At 42.9% G+C, this 18,138-nt stretch overlaps 1 protein-coding gene across 1 annotated transcript in view; it reads right to left on the bottom strand.

Moving 5' to 3' along the window:
- LOC109935136 (DENN domain-containing protein 5B-like) overlaps nucleotides 1–18,131 on the bottom strand; it is a 125,523-nt gene extending 107,392 nt beyond the window's left edge. The window contains exon 1 of the mRNA XM_048607812.1: nucleotides 17,621–18,131. Coding sequence (XP_048463769.1) covers nucleotides 17,621–18,131 — 511 coding nt within the window. The remainder of the gene's footprint in view (nucleotides 1–17,620) is intronic.
- Between the last annotated feature and the right edge of the window lie 7 nt (nucleotides 18,132–18,138).

The following is an 18,138-nucleotide window of genomic DNA, read 5'->3' as shown; positions in this document are numbered from 1 at the left end:
GTCCCTTTTATATCTTTCCCCTCTCACCTTAAACTTGTGCCTTCTAGTTTTGGACTCCTCTATCCTGGGGAAAAGACCTTGTCTATTTACCCTATCCACGCCTCTCATGATTTTATAATCCTCTGTAAGGTCACCCCTCAGCCTCTGACGCTCCAGGGAAAATAGCCCCAGCCTATTCAGCCTCTCCCTATAGTTCAAACCCTCCAACCCTGGCAACATCTTTGTAGATCTTTTTTGAGCCATTTCAAGTTTCACAATATCCTTCCTACAGCAGGGAGAACAGAACTGATCACAGTATTCCAATAGTGGCCTAACCAACGTGCTTTAACAGCTGCAACACAAACTCCAACTCCTATACTAAATGCACTGACCAATAAAGGCAAGCATACCAAATGCCTTCTTCACTATCCTATCTACCTGTGACTCCACTTTCAAGGAACTGTGAACTTGGACAAGTGTTACTGGACTCCGAGGTCTCTTTGTCCAGTAACACTTCCCAGGACATTACTATTAAGTGTACAAGTCCTGCCCTGTTCTGCCTTTCCAAAATGCAGCATCTTACATTTATCTAAATTCAACTATCTGATCAAGATCCCGTTCTATTCTGAGGTAACTTTCTTGGCTGTCCACTAACTGCCAATTTTGGTGTCATCTGCAAACTTACGAAATCTGTACTGAAGACAAAAAAAAAATGCAGGAAATCACAGTGGGTCAGGAAGCATCTGTGGAGTGACAGCAAGCTCATATTTTGAGTCTAGATGATCCTTCTTGATGTCTCTGATGGATGCTGCCTGACCTGCTGTGATTTCCAGCATTTTTTTGTTTTCAACGGAGAAAAACTAATGGCTGACTTATCCCCTGAACACCACAATCTTTCTGCAGCCGTAACATTGTACTTTGTTCTATTATACTGATGAACTTTGTATGGTATGATCTGCCTATAAAGCATGCAAAACAAAACTTTTCACTGTACCTTGTAAAAATAATAAATCAAATTTTAAAAAATCAAAATATCTTCACCCTTAATAAAGTGATGGCCATGACAGTGGATCCACTGGTTGCAATCCGAAAAAAAAACCCCTCATTTCTGGCAAGGCCCCAGGAGATTGGAAAATAGCAAGTGTTAACACCTCTAGCGAACGAATAAGGAAGACTGAAAACAGGGAATATAGACCAGTTAATCCAAGGTCTGTCAGAGGAGTATGTCAGAATAAATTATAAAAGGAGAGAGCAGAAGACTTTTCTTGTGTGGAGAGCAGTTGGGGCCAAGTTAGACAGAGTTTTGACATACAGGGGAGATAAAAACAGAAGTTGCTGGAAAAGCTCAGCAGGTCTGGCAACATCTGTGAAGAAAACATCAGAGTTAACGTTCCGGGTCCGGTGACCCTTCCTCAGAACTGGGGAGATGGCTGGAAGGAGGATTTAAGGTCACAACTGGATCAGCAATGGGCATATTAAGGGATGAAACAGGCTTGAAAAGCTGAATAACTTGCTCCAAGTTCTTATGATCTTAAATTGGAATATGGCAGGGGAACATGTCAAATACAAAAGGAAGGAGTTGGATCTACACCAAGTTTACCATGTCTGGTGGATATCCTGAAGTTCTTTACCACCAACGTATTGGGGAAGTACCATCACTGTTTTAACGTAGGAGAATGTGACATCTAATTTGCATACAGCAAATTCCCACAAAGAGAGCAAAAGGACAATATGTTGATAATTTGTTTCAGTCATGTTTGGCCAGGACACTACAGAGATTTCCTGTTAGAGTCATAATCAGTCATACAGCATGGAAACAGACTCTTTGGTCCAACTCATCTGCGCTGACCGGACATCGCAATATGACCTAGTCCCATTTGCCAGCATTTGGTCCATAGCCCTCTAAATCCTTCCTATTCATATACCCATCCAGATGCCTTTTAAATGTCATAATTGTACCTCCACCACTTCCTCTGGCAGCACATTTTCTATCTTACTGCTTTTGAAAGCACCCAATACTTTTTTATATCAACCTGCCCTAGAATATCAACATACCCCTCTCTAGACTCATCATCCAACCACCTTGGCAAACAGGAAAATCCCAAATTGTTTTATACATATGTAAAGAGCAAGAGGGTAGCTAGGGAAAGGGAAAGGGTCCACTAAAGTACAATGGAGGGAACTGATGTATGGATCCAGAGGAAGTGGGTGAGGTCCTTAACAAATACTTCACATGTGTATTCACAAAGGAGAAGGACATGATTCTTCTTCCAGACCGCAGTGCATGCATCTGAAAGGATTAAAATATTATCCAAAGGGCAATGCCTCCAACAATGAGGCATGGCCTCTGCCCTGTCATATTAGATTTTGTGTTCAAGTTCCAGCAATGAATCCTTGATCGTCATTATATTTTGAGAATTTGATATCTTGTATAAGACTTGACAAGCAAGAAGTGGACATCAATAAGCATGGCCATGAAACTGTGAAGTTGTAAATCCTATGGGTACATTAATGCCCTTATGGGAAGAAACCTGGAGGAGTCAATGATGTTGATGTGGGAATGGATTCACGAATGTTTACTTTGGGAAAATGGTTAGCATGGACTGGATGGATCGAAGGGTCTGTTTCTGTACGACTCTATGAATAGGAGATTTGCTTCCCTGATGATGTCAATAAACCAAATGGGCCTTAACTACAATCAAACCACTTTGTAGTTACTTTTACCTGCAGCTTCATTTCTATTTCTAGACTTTTAAATTCAAATTCAGATTCTGAAACTGTCACGGGGGAACACGAACTCCCGCCCTCTCAAATATTGATGTAGAAACATAACATTAACCCTGATTTAAAACATGATCTAAGTGCCTGCTGATGAGAGGCTCATTTGTTTCCTGAACAAATGCAAGAAGTGTGAACTCTCAGGGTTTATCTGACTTCATGTAAGATCAACAGCTAGCTTCAGAACATGATTCACTCAATCCTAATGGGTACTACTTAACCACGCACAAAACAGTAGGATGGCTTGCCTACATCAATATTTTTTCTGTTGAATTAAAATTTACCACAGGCAGCCAGAAGAAATGAGAGGACTTCAGCTCCACATAGCATGAATTGCTCATGGTTTCTGTGGACTGTTGGGTCTTAATGAAAGATAAAGTGCATTTAAAATAATAAGACACAGGGACAAAAACAAAGTTGCTGGAAAAGCTCAGCAGGTCTGGCAGCATCTGTGTGTGTGTACAAATAAGACACAGGGGCCAGAATGCCACAGCGTTAGGAAGATTCCACAGACTTTTAAAAATGGCAGGAGGGAACTGGATGCTGGAGTTGGGAGAGCATAGAATCTACTACAGTGTGGGAATCAGGCCACTCAGCCCACTGGGTCCACACCAACCCTCTGAAGAGCATCCCACCCAGACCCAAACCCCTACCCTTTCCCTGAATTTCCCATGGCTAATCCAACTAGCCTGCACACCCCTGGATGCTATGGGCAATTTAACATGGCCAATCCACCTAACCTGCACATCTTTGCACTGTGAGAGGATACTTGAGCACATCCAAACAGATGATGTGTAAACTCCACACAGACAGTTGCCCGAGGATGGAACAGAACCCAAGACCCTAACACTGTGAGACAGCGATGCTAACCACTGAGACACCATGCCACCCTTTGGGTAATGATGTATTTCACACAGAAGGGGAACCCAAACTAAGCATAAATTCAAATGGCCCTGCTAAGTTCAAATAGATCCAATTTTGGCTGTTGCAAGCAAGTGGCAGTGTGGGGGCCATGACTCGATCGAGCAATACTCTTAAAGGTTGTATAGGTTCTCTATAATTGTCATAGTTCTCCAAAACAGAAAATCCCGCTCTTTAAAGTTTGTTTTAAAAAAACAGCCTGCAGCTATCACTGAGTACGTAAAAAAATTCCCTTCCAGACTGTTTGGATTGACAGGCCATCCGGTGCAAATGTATTAACTTCTTTGGTACAATTTCTTTGAGAGCCCTGTTGATATTTCCAAATAGCTGTTATGTGTAATTAAAAATCCTTGGCTGAGTTTCAAAAGTTACCCTCCCCCGGCAGGTTTTTCTGAGTTCATAGTTTGGACAGTTTTAAAGATTATTAAAGCTTCAGCACTCTTTGATGGGAGCCTAAACAGATGTTTGTTTGCACAGGAGGTGAGCTTCTTCAAGAGTTTTAAAAGCATTGAATGGATTTCATGAATGGAATATTTTTCACTGCAAGTTTTTGTAAATGAGAGTTGGATTAGATTGGCAGTAGTTTTCTCTCACTTCCACATGGCTCTAGAGTGCTGCTTAGGGTGGATATTGATGGATGGTTATGGAGGTCACATGGAGGGTATGAGGGACTAAGGGAGACTGGGGGGTTGGAATTGTTAGGTAAGGATGCAACTGGTAAGGGTTAAAGTGCCTAATATTTTATGAATTAACTGGGACAAAGTCCCAGAGAGGAGATATGTGTCTTCTAATCACCCCGTCTTGGCATTCCACACAGTCCCCTGTCTGCCTATGCTCTGCTTTGGGGTTCCAGTTTTGGGGGAAGGGGAGATGTTTGAACTCAAAGCCTAGCCCAAAGGTTGAGGATTTTCTGATTGGCACTGTTTTCATGCCAGGTTTCAAGGTTGTATTACCCCACATTCTGACAGTTGTGTGCTGCAATAAAGATGAGGTCACCTGCAAATCACTGTCACGGTGGATCCTGTACTTGGAAAAAAAACGCAACTGATGCAAACATCGATCTGGCTTTGCTCATCTCTCCACCGGAACGTTGAAGGTGTGTTATCAAGGTTCCTCACCATTCAGTTACTGAGCCACAGATCAGATGAATGTGTACATTTCAGGATTAGCAAAACAATGGCTGGCCTGGACAAAAGGCTAGCATATTCTCTCCCTCTCTGTGTAGGGGAAAGAGAGGTGGGACTGGAAAGAGATAACAAGGTGTAGAGCGGGACTGGAAAGAGATCACTTCACTTGCTGTCTACCTTTCATTTCTCTTTTCTGCCAATTTTTTCATGAAGGACCTGATACACACTGAAGTACTGTTTTGGGTATAACCAGAAGATAGCAAGAGGAGAAAGCCATTCTGCCCATTCAATGAGATAGCTGTTCTACACCCCAACTCCATTTAGCCCACTTTTTAAATATTCACAGATGAGAGTGTCACTGGCTATGCTAGTATTTATTACCCATCCCTAATTGCCCAGAGGGAAATTGAGATTCAACCACATTGCTGTGGGCCTTAAGTCACATATAAACCAAAGCAGGTAAGGATGTCTGTTTCCTTCCCTAAAGGACATCAGTGAACCAGATGGGTTTTTCTGACAAATGATTTGCGGTCATTATTAGGCTCATAATTCCTGATTTTTATTCAATTCAAACTCCACCATTGGCCAGGGCAGGATTCAAACCCAGGTCCCCAGAATATTGTCTAGGTCTCTGGATTAATAGTTCACCGTTAGGCCATCGACTCCCCTAGAACTTGTGTTTCCATATACCTCGCTGCATTAGCCAATAAAAATCTATTGTTTACAGTCTTAGGCCCAACGTCCACAGCCTTCCTTTACTTTGTCAAAGCGTTAATTCTTCAAGTAATATAAACAGCAATCCTAGTTAGCAGCTATATAGGTCTTGGCAAATAAGTACAGCCTTGACTTCCCAAATCTCACAGACTAACCCACTTTTTTTTAAGCAGGACGATGGCATAAAGTTCAGAACCTTGAACCTAGGTTTCCATTGCCTGTCTTGAGATCTTGGATGCCCATTGTGATGTTCCCACTGTTCTCACAGCTGAAACCACCCAATGCAGAACCCACCCAGGAACTGAAGTTGATGGGTCTTGTTTAATGATGCATCAGGCAGTTTCTTCAAACACTGGTCCATTGGGCTGGTAACCATTGCAACTGAATGAAATTCATAAAGCTCAGCTACTAAAGTGAGTCTGGCCCAAGGAATATTCCCCAACACTGCCGCCTGACACTCTGAACCATGACCTCAAAGTCACTCAGCCACCAGCGAATCCTGAACTTTCACAACTTGAAGTGCTTTCTCTAGATACAAACATGGTCTTCAAGGACATAATCTTACACGATACTGCAAGACTTATTTCAGCAATTCAGCCTGAAGCCTTCCCACCTTCCAATTACATTGCAATGACACCAGAATCAAAAAGAAACTGCAGAACAGCTAGGCAAAGTCATAGAGTCATAACACGGAAACAGATCCTTCAGTCCAACTCATCCATGCCGACCAGATATCCTAAATTAATCTTGTCCCATTTGCCAGCATTTGGCCCATATCCCTCTAAACCTTTCCGGTTCATGTACCCATCCAGATGCCTTTTAAATGTTGTAATTCTACTCATTTCCACCATCTCCTCTGGCAGCTCATTCCATACATGCACAACCCTTTGCATGAAAAAGTTGCCCCTTAGCTCCTTTCTAAATCTTTCCCCTCTCACCTTAAACCTATGCCCTCTAGTTTTGGACTCCCCCACCCTGGGAAAAAGACCTTGGCTATTCACCCCATCCATGCCCCTCATGATTTTATAAACCTGTATAAGGTCACCCCTCAGCTTTTGACACTCCCGGGAAAATAGGCCCAGCCTATTCAGCCTCTCCCAAGAGCTCAAACCCTCCAACCCTGGCAACATTGTTGTAAGTCTTTTCTGCACTCTTTCAAGTTTAACAACATCTTTCCTATAGCAGGGAGACCAGAATTGAACGCAGTATTCCAAAAGTGGCCTAATTAACATCCTGTAGAGCTGCAACATGACGTCCCAACTCCTATACTCAAAGTAGTGGCCAATAAAGGCAAGCATACCAAACGCTTTCTTCACCATCCTGTCTACCTGCAACTCCACGTTCAAGGAACTATGAACCTGCACTCCAAGGTTTCATGCATTGTCACAAGTTTCAGGCCTTGCTTTGGATCATCTCTTGTGTTAGAGTTCAGAGAACCAGATAGTGAAGGGCAATGGATACTTGTCCTTATACACTGTTTTTATGTTCAGTGAGACACATTATATATAACATACGCCACTAACCAACAACATTTCTTTCAATCTACTCCTCCATCTATAAGCTTAGATGATCTCTCTCAATTCCTACAATTAAACAGCTGGAAGTTAAATAAAGATCATCTCACTACAGCAGAATGAGTGACTGCTGCAAAAGATGCAACCACCTGATATTTACATGTGCAGTCTGTACTGCTTGAAATCTAAACAGACTAACAGTCTCCTCAACAAAAAATGTATACCTTTTATCTTCATATACCTCCTTGGTTATTTCAAAGGTGGACTCGGGAGGTTGTCTTGCTTCACTTAAGCATAATAACCTCCTAATTATTCTCTTGCATTCTCCTAGGTCTGGTCAAAGCTGGTCCTCACTGTTACGTATGTCGTTGTGTTATGGTGTTACGTATGTAGTTGTGTGGTGGTTACGGTGTTAAATGTGTAGTTGTATGGTGTTAATAGTGTTATGTATGAAGTTATGCGGTAGTTATGGTGTTAAGTATGTAGTTGTGTAGTGCTTATGCTTTCATTTCTATCAACTTGTATTCAAACTGAAGGCCAGTTGGCACCATTCTACATAAGGCTTTCAATGAAATATTAGCCAATTACTGTGACAGGCTAGTAAAGTTGCTATCATTTGGGAAATAATATGAAGGAATAATTTGATAGCATTTAAACAAATTTATTGGCATTTTATACATATATTGTCTTGGTGCCTTTATAAAGAGCATGCTTTGTTTTAAACGCTAACATTAAATGTAATTTTGCAAAACTCAAGTCCCTTTCCTGGAAGTATGGTCATTAAATCCTGATACATGACCCCTATTTAGCTGTAGAAATTTATAAATTGACCTGTTCATATATGTTTTGAGACATACAGAACTTGAACCCAGACCTTCTGACCCAGAGGTATGGATACTCCCACTATGCCACACCCACCTATACACTTGCCAAGGAGGTAACTGCTTTTTCCTGCACACATTAAAGGAAGGAACTACTCATGAAACCAGCACTTTCAGACTTCTAACTAAAGCTGTCCAATCATGCAAGTTCCCCTTCTTAACGCTCAAACAGTTTGCAGTTTGGCTCACGAACAAAAACAGAAGTTGCTGGAAAAGCTCAGCAGGTCTGGCAGCATCTGCAAAGAAAAAAAAAAATCAGGATTAACGTTTCGGGTCTGGTGACCCTTCCTCAGAACCACTTCTTTCGGTTTTTATTTGCAACTTGCTCATCTTGCTAAATATTCGACGCAGCAGGTCATTGGAAATATAACTTGCTCTATCTTTCCAGATAATTCCGTACCTGTTGCACGAAGCAAATATCCAACATTTTCAACTGCTGAAACAAGCCTCACAATCACAGCCAGAGCCAAGTTTGTGATTTATGAAGGAGTTCCGTACAAGGTTCCGATGATAGATCTGATCTCGGGTTACAAATGAAAACACATCTTTTCTGAAACTCTGATGAGAAGACAGATATAACTGCAGTTGACTCATGGGTATAACTCATTAACTCACAAGGAAACCAGAAATAAGAGTTGACGACATGCTTGGTCGAGCCTGCTCAGCCCAATTGTGGCTAATCTTAAAAAATCTCTGAATGTCTACAATAACTATGGTGTATGTAATACATAACAGCAGATTAGAAGATGACTTGTTTGTGGAAGCTCTTAATATTAACTATTAAAGAACAATAAAATGCTAAATTAGCCACATGCCACAGGCAACGTGAACCAAAATTACTTGGATGTGTGTGAGGTAAAGAAGAACATAGGCCCAGAATCAGGCCCTTCAGCCCCTCTAGCCTATTCTACTTTTCACTTAGATCATCGTTGATCTACACATTAAATTGAGCATCTATCAATCACACCTGACCCGATTCTGAAGCCCTTAAGGCCATTGCTGATCAAAAGATACTTGACTCCCAGTCTCAACAGTTTTCCAGAGAAACCAGCAGAGACAGTTTCAGCGTAACCTCAACTATGACTGGCGCTCTAAACTCGCTAGCAAATGGCTGTTCTTCATATATGTGTGAGGGTGTTTAACAGTCAAAGACATTAGGGGCGAACCTAGTCCCATTTTCACTCAATATACAGTGCTAGTCACCTAACAGCTATAGGTGCCAACCCTGACGAATTTACCCTTCTTTAGCCCTCAGTGAGGGAGTCACATTGCAGAAGGGGTCCTGAGGCAGATGAGCACTGCCTTAATGCTCACTCTGCACAGACCAGGAATCTTGCCCGTTTGTACAGCTCAGTGTTCCAAATTCTTCCTTCATGGGTTCATCTGCGGTGCCTACTCGTCTGTCTTCATTTCTATCATGTGACTTCTGAATGCGATACTTAAATCATCTCCCCGTCACGCTCTCCAATCAATGAAAAAGTATCTCGGCACCGTTTCAATAACGAATAGGCAAGTTTCCTCCAGACCCCTGACCAATATTTATCTCACAAACAACACCATTAAAAACAGATTATCTCCCGGCTGTTTGTCAGAACTTGCTGCATGATAATTGGCTGACATGTTCCCTACATTACAACAGTCACCACATTGCAAATCATGCTTCATTCGTGGGAAAGCACTTTGGGTTTCTATGGTTGAGAAAGGTGCTATATAAATAGTACATATATATTTTCTTTACCTTCTTGTTAAAGATAGAACTGACAGGAAATGGTAGGAGTAGAATTCAAATGTACCCGAATCACAATCCTGACCCTGATAAAGGTATTCACAGAAAAGCACAGATGGGAGGTCTGGACAGAAGAAAGGGGAAGAGTATTCACAAAACCAGATACTTATGAGGCTGCAAATCATTAGGCTCTGAGACACATGTCATCTTTTTTCTGGTGCTCTGTTCTTTGTTTAGAGGCAGAGAGAAAATGGATATTACCTGGAATTCCTTCCATAGCCCTGTCAGGAATTAGATCTACACAAGTCATCTTATTTTTAAAATTAACAATTGATCTAGCATTAACCGCCTTTTGCCGAAGAGTTCCAAACTCTTATCATGCTGCATGTGTGGAAGTGTTTTCTAATTTCACTCTGATGTTTAATGTTAATTAAATGGCACAGGGTGGCACAGTGGCTCAGTGGTTAGCACTGCTGCCTCACAGCGCCAGGGACCAGGGTTTGATTCCGGTGATTCCAGCCTTGGGCGATTGTCTGTGTGGAGTTTGCCAATTCTCCCCGTGTCTGCACAGGTTTCCTCCAGTTTCCTCCCACAGTCCAAAGATGTGCAGGCTAGGTAGATTGGCCATGCTAAATTGCCCATAGTGTCCAGGGATGTGCAGGTTAGGTGGGTTAGCCATGGGAAATGTAGGGTTACAGGGATGGAGTGGTCTGGGTGGGATGCTCTTCGAAGGGTCGGTATGAACTTGATGGGCCGAATGGCCTGCTTCCACGCTGTAGTGATTCTATAAATTCCTGAGACCTAGCCTCCCCAACCATGAGAAATAATTTCTTTTCAGCTCTCTATCTGTGTCCTTTAATGTCTTGGACATTTTGATCAAATCCTTGGATGTGCTAAGGTCCAGATAATACCCCATGTTTGTGTAGTGTAATCTCTGGAGCCAAGATATTATTCTGATAAATCACACAGTCCTTCCTCCAAGGCCAATATGTCCCTTGTTAAGATATGGGGAATAAATCCACTCATTGTAGTCTAGGTCTAACCAGAGCTTGTATAGGTGAAGGTTATCGTCTACTCCTTTGCATTTGAGACTCCGAGATATAAAAGCAAACATTCCATGAACATTTCGCATCTTCGCCTTAGTTTTTAATGATTCACATATTTGGGCTCCAAAGTCTTTGTAGACCTCCACCCTTTCTTGTTTGTCACCATTTAGAAAATACACTATTCTACATCTTGTATGTCTAAATTGGATGATCTCAGTTTTTGCTGCATTGAAATCCATTTGCTACAGTTTTGCCCACTTACTTGCACTTATTCTACCAATATCTCTTTGTGCTTTTAAACTTCCATTTACATTGCTTACCTATCTTTGTGCCATCACACGCATGTTTTTACCCTATCATTTAAGTCCCTTGATATTTCGTAATCTACATGTCCTGTGATGTTATTGTATACCTCTGGAGCAGGTGGAATTTGAACCCAAGTTTCCTGGCTCAGAGGCAGGGACAATACCATTGTAGCACAACAGCCCATCATTCAAATTGTTAACAAAATAGTGAATACAGACGGCCTGCACAAAAACTCTAGTCAGTAAACTGTCCATCAGATGCTGCAAATTTGTCAATTATCTAGTGAGATAATTTGAAATTAATCCTTAACCCCCTCAGCGTAGCTCCTCACTGAGCAACTTTCTAAGATTGAGTGATGATTAAGACACACCAATTGGGAGTAATCTCAGACACTGACTTCAACTCTAATTTGATAATCATTCTTCATGTTAGCACTGAAATATGATGTTCACTGACCTGCCCCTCTAACCTCTATTCAATTGCTGGCTGACCCTGTCTACAACTATTTATATCTCCTCAGTATTTGCTTTTGCAATGTTTAAGTAGGGCTAATTATAAGCTAATAAACAAACTGTAGTGCGTGATGCACTGTCTGACTTCTCCTCAGATGATGTGGCTGGAAAGGATTAATTCATTCCATCAGTGGCGGTGCATATTCTAATTGATGGTTGGCGAGCTGCACTTATATTCAATCATAACCGGCTGGTGTTGGATCACTCAGTGATCTAAACATAGACATCACTCAATCCTGAAATGTCCCTAGGTGTGGAACTACATTGAAGGGGTTAATTATTTGTCTGGATCCTTTACATATTTATCATGATCATGAAATTCCAGAATTCCAACCTGACAAACCATCAAGTTAATGCATGGCTACAGGTGTCAGGAGGTCTTATAAGGTGTCAGAAAAAAAACTCTTAAAATGTTTTTTCTACCGTGCATTATCTTGCCAGAGCACTGCCTTACCCCAAGGGCTTTCTCAACCCCAATGATTCAGAGATGTATAAGAGATTCAGAGATGCTTGACTTTTATTTTCCCTCTCTATATGATTGCTTAAATCAGGATTGTCAAGTCAACAGGTTGGAAACTACTGAAACACCTTTGCATGGTAATGGTCCTGCTACGGCACTGTAACATCAGTGAACTGAAAGCAAATGCCTCACAAAATGGAATAAAGGTGGTGGTTAGCCTCGCTGATAACTCAGCAAGTTTACACACTTCAACGCCGAGCTCCAAACCCAGGCATTTCCAGTTTCAATCCTTGGATCTTCTCCCCTAATTCAAGTAGGATTAGAATTGACCTCAACGCCACTGCCTTTGAAGATAGAATCAGATTACAGTCCCCACCTACTCATCTACACATGGAGCACGTGTAGGTTTATCATTGTTAAATGGGAAGAGTCACTTTGTCTCTGATGCTCCCCCATTTCCCAATCCCATATCTTGCTGAGAACCATCATGGTTTACACATGGTTGATGGGCACATGAGGGGGTGGGCACAAGGGGACAGTCACTGCCCATGGAATTGTATCCCAACAAGGGGCCAGAGAAAATTCGTAGAAAATCTACAAAAAAGCAACAGATTACATTGTGCAACAATTTCAGCTCTCATTCCAGAACACATCCTCATTCCTTTAGTCATTGAAATTGTAGAATGTTCTGAGTCATGGTGTGTGAGGTACCTCTCATACCAGTCAAATACTTTGAATGGCTTCTGAGATTCCACAGTTGCTTTCGGAATCAGCATCTCCTGCCCAGACAGTCTAATTTTTTATCTTGCATTGAATCCAGCCTGCTGTTTTGTACCTCCACAGATATTGTAGAGATCAACTCACCAGGATGCCTGCAACAGCACCTTTCAAACTCTCAATCTCTAATCTGGAAGGACAAGGGCAGAAGATGCATGGGAACACTACCCCCTGCAGGTTTGCATCCAAACTGTTCACCAGCCTAACTTGGAAATATATCACCATTCCTTCAGCAGTGATGGGCCAAAATCCTGGATCTCCCTTCTGAACTATACTCCAAGGACTGCAATGGTTCCACAAAGTAGATCACCACCAGCTTCTCAACAGTAAGGAAGGGTGGGCAATAAATACTGGTCCAGCCTGCGATGCCCACATGGCATTAACTACAAACAAACATCACGTTCTGTCCTAAGTAAGGCTCAACAACATCTCTGTCCAAAAGTTTCAGCATTCAGTTTCTCACCCAATGTTTACAACACTCCAGAAAGATGAAGAAGCTAAGAATTTTACATGTCAGTTAGCAAGGAGCTGAGGTGGGGAACTGATTGGATAACACTTCCACTCTTTGAAAGGGCTTGTACGAGCAAGATAGGCTGGATAGTCTCATTCAGTGCTGTATCAGGCTGCATTTCTATATTCGTGGGACTTTCAAAGCCACCATCAGGTGTATTAGTAGTAGTGGCATAGTGGTAAAGTCGCTGGAACAATAACCTGGAATCGTGGGGTAATCCAGCTGGTGATATGGGTTCAAATCCCATCATAGTGGATGGTAAGCATTGCATTTAATAAAAGCCTGGGATAAGAAGCTACCCTCATGGTGACCATGTAACCAGTGTCAATTGTTGTGGAAAAACAAAATCTGGTGCACATGGGGAGGAAATCTGTTGTCCTTTCTTAGTCTGGTCTATATGTGACTCCAGACCATGTGGTTGATTCTTAACTGCCCCTAGGCAATTAGGAACGTTAGCAATGAATAAATAAAGTTTAAGAATACACCAGTGGTTTCCAATTTGGGTTGGACACTGGTTCCCAGCCTAGTCAGAGACGCCAGCATCCTGAGAATGAGCTTTTAAAAAGTGATTTGCATCATGTGAGCTTTGTATTTGTTAAAATATAACGAAAGGCAGGCTCAACATTTTTGTCTGTGGTGGGATAGGTGCGGGACAATGAAAATACCCCACACAGCACGACAGCATAGTAAATTTCTGGAGGCGAAAGGTTGGCGAGGGGAATCTCAGGACTGGTGTCGCCAACATTGGTTGATGCTTGAGTGTCACACTGAGGGAATGCTGGACTGTCAGAGGTGCTGTTTTTTGAATTAGATGATAAACTTAGAGCCTAGCCTGGTCTCTCATGTGAACACAGAAGATCCCATGGCACCTCCTTCAGCAGCTCGGGAGTTCTATCGATGTTCTGGTCAATATTTGGACCCCAGTCAACAATGCCAAAACTGGAATAACTGATCATTGGCGATTAAACAGCTCGCAGGATCTGACTGTGCGTACACTGTCTGCTGGTTTGGGTTTCAAAAAAACTCTCCAAACACTGTGTGTTGGTATAAAGCATCTTGGGACAACCAGAGATAACAAGGTGTAGAGCTGGATGAACACAGCAGGCCAAGCAGCATCAGAGGAGCAGGAAAGCTGACGTTTCGGGCCTAGACCCTTCTTCAGTCTGAGACAACCACAGGTGTGAGGGATGCTATGAAAATGCCCGTGCTCTTTCTTTCAGTAATAGGAATGTCATTACAAAAAAGGTCTAGGCATAAAACAGTAGGCTCTTCCAAAAGCTGCCAAATTCTTGGCCATTTTGCTGCCTTCTCGCGAATGAGGACCAGGGAACCAAATCCACGAGATTTGTTAGAAATGGCAAGGTAAAAAAAGCAAAGCTGTACCACTAGGTATTTACATATGCATCGAGCGAATAAATTGCACTCCAATGATCTGGAAAATGTGGTTAACATCCAGTGGTGTACAATTATCAGGTGTGAGAAAAAACAGAGGTGTAACCAAAAGTAAGAATGTCACAGTATTATGACATTTTTCATATCACAATATCTAATTATGATGGAGAGCAGATGGGACATTTAGTATTAACACTGCGCTGGAACAGACAGAGAAGCATTTTTCTCTTCTATTCTCTTGTGCTTTCCAGCTTAGCTCCTTCAGTCATGGTCCTGCCTCAGAGACAGAAATTTCTGGGTTCAAACTGCTCGAGCCCACAGTCTAGGCTGACACGTGGGTAAAGCGCTAAAGGAGTACAGCTCTGTCAGCGGTGCTGCGTTTCAGGTGAATTGCTGGCTACAGTGGTTCGGGAGCAGGTCACACAGTACTATTCAAATACGAGCAGGGAATTCTTCCATTGAGTACCATGACGTGTTCAGTAGTGAGTTTACAGCCATGGTACCTGGAGCTCCTCCACCAGGGGGGCAGTAATGGGGAGAGTGGGGTCAGGTCTGGGTCTATCGTACTCTAATTAATTGATTGGTCTAATTAGACATAATTATTATATCACATGTCAACCAGGATGCTAAAAGCCAAATTAGTTGGTCTTTTCCCTTCTTGACAGCTCCTGCAGACAAAGAGTAAGCAAGACTCTTGGAAAGGATTGCAAGATGGAATAGTGGAGGTAGAAGCTGAAAGTCAACTCCGAGGCCGAATGGCTTCCTCTTCAGGGTTCACCTCGTGATTTTGTGACAAGGAATGACGAATTCGGCCTTGTACAAAAACTGAGGAAAAACCTCTTATTCTTTGGACACTGCATCTGACACCAAACTGACATAATCAATCTTGTGAATGAGCCACTTTTACAAAACATTACTGAGATCACACTTGATACGAGTCAACAATTCACACTATTGAAGAGGCAATTCATAAAATTTGCATTCTCAATGCCAAGACTTGGTGTTCCATTCCCTGCCCCTGCCTACCCCCACACCCCATTTCCCAAAGTCAAAAACAATCTCCAGCGCAAAAACTTAAGTATTTTATTCTCCTTTATTTTGGCAGTTTAGCTGACAGCTCTTCCTAGATTTATTTTTTTTTTCGCATTTTCAGCAGCTCCTCAGCTAGATACTCCCCTCTTTACTGATACGTTCCCTGCCATGTCTGTGGTGTTTATTGTTCTTTTCTAAAGATGAGTTTCTGAGATATACCTACAATCAGATGGGAATGTGACCATGAAATCTACTTCAACTCAGGCACAATACAAATGTGAGATACTTGAAGAGATAAAAACAAATCTGCTCTTCAAGCAATACAGTAAATTTGCAACATCATGTCAGTTGAAGTCAGACATATCCTGCTGTTTGAGTTCACCATTCAGGTGGCGATTGGGAAAATCCTACTCCAATCTTTCCATATTCCTTCAGCAAAATTCAAAAACAGCTTTTGCTTCCTTAATAACTGTGGCTGTTATCAGAATGGGCAGAGGAAACACATCAAGAGTGACCTCCCTGAAAACATGCAACATCCCCAGTGACTCTTGGGAATCCCTTGCCAAGACTGTCCAAACTAGAGAAGAACTACGGTGGCCCAGTGGTTAGCACTACTGCCTCATAGCGCCAGGGACCCAGGTTTGATTCCATCCTCGGGTGACTGCCTGTGTGGAGTTTGACACTTTCTCCCTGTGTCTGTGTGGGTTTCCTCCGGGTGCTCTGGTTTCCTTCCACAGTGCAATGATGTGCAGGTTAGGGTGGATTGGCCATGCTAAATTGCTCCATGGTATCCAGGGATGGATTAGCCATGGGAAATGTAGGATTACAGGGATATGGTAGGGGGGTGGGCTTGAGTGGGAATCTCTTCAGAGGGTCAGTGCAGACTTGATGGGTGGAATGGCTTGCTTCCACAGTGTAGAGATTCTATGTAGAAGGATCTGTGATGGTGCCAACCATTTTGAGAATCTCCAAACGTGGAGGCAAAGCACAAACAGTGCAGGGAGTGTTCAAAAGCCCATCTGTTTCAGCAAGCACCACCTTCCCCTCCTGTGCATGCACAACCCATTAGAGGAGCAAAAGTCATCCTTGGGCCTGGGGGGCTGCTGAAGAGAAGAGGCCAGAGAGTTTACCTGGATCTACCTCAATACTCACAGAGTGTACAAGTTTTTGTTTAAACCAACCTGTTCAGAAATGCTATTACATACCTCTGGAGCAAATGGGACTTGTCCATGGGCCTCCAGACTCAGAGATAGGGGCACTACCACTGCAGCACAAGAGCCCCAGTGCACAAGTACTTTTAGAAATAAGACAAGTGTGTTAAGCTGACAAAGTCACCTCTGATTGACTGATCTGAAAGTCATCTATTAACCCACTCTCTGCATCTTTTAATTAATGTATAACCGGTGATGGTGGTGATGGTGGAGATAATGGTATAGCAGTAGTGCTACTTGCCTTGTAATCCAGAGCTGCAGGGTAATGTGCCAGGGATGTGGGTGTAAATCCCACTACAGCAAAGACTGAATTCAATGGAAATCTGGACTAAAAGTCTAGCCTAATAGTAACCACACAACCATGATCAATTATTGTAAAAATGTATTTAGTTCACTGAAACCCTTTCGGGAAGGAAATCTGCCAACCTTAGCTGGTCTGGCCTACATGTGATTTACTGAATGTGGTTGACGAATCTGAACTGCCTTCTGGGTAATTGCAATGGGCAATAAATGCTGGTCTAGCCAGCGATACCCACATCCCATGAAGGTATTTTTAAAAAGAGAAACAAAAATGCCTCAGCAACTACAACCAGCTGGCTTACTCATTTGGCATTTGCTAATTTCGTCCCTCAATGCAATCTGAGCACTAACCCACGCACTGAATCGTATCTACTTCCAGCCGCACAGTGAGTTGACAAAGTTGAGGGTCATCGCTGACCTTGAACCTGCTTACCTTGTGAGTACAGAAGAATCTGCATCTCTAGAAGCACGCACGTGAAGAGCTGAACCAGATTTTCCAAGCCCAACAACTCAAAGGCTTCCCTCAGCGGGAAGTCAAACAACGGCAACTCACTCAGCCCCGGCCGTTGGCAGATAACAGGCCCGTAGACCCCGGAGAACTTCAGTGAGCGGCCAGGAGGGGGCAGGGGCACCTCGTAGAGGATGTTATGAATGTAGCTCTCCAAGGGGAGGGGTGGCGGCTGCTGGGAGGTCACTGCCTTGTGTAGCTGCAGCAGGAACTTCCGAGAGGCCTGCATGAAGGGCAGCGGGGTGATGAGGCAGATGCACTTCGACACAAACAGGGTGTCCCGGCTGATGTCGTACGAGTTATACCGCTGAAGCTTCGCCAGGGACGTGCTGTCGCCGTCGTCGATGCTGCTCGCCAGCGAGTCCATGCTGCAAGAGGACGAGGCGTAAACGCTGCTGTACTGTTCCACATTGTGCATCTGGTAGAGTGTCTGCATGGCGCTG

The sequence above is a fragment of the Rhincodon typus genome, chromosome 18, assembly GCF_021869965.1.
Source record: "Rhincodon typus isolate 14 chromosome 18, sRhiTyp1.1, whole genome shotgun sequence".
NCBI classification, from domain to species: domain Eukaryota; kingdom Metazoa; phylum Chordata; class Chondrichthyes; order Orectolobiformes; family Rhincodontidae; genus Rhincodon; species Rhincodon typus.
The sequence above is the reverse complement of the archived record's forward strand: the minus strand, read 5'-3'. Positions and strand labels throughout refer to the sequence as shown.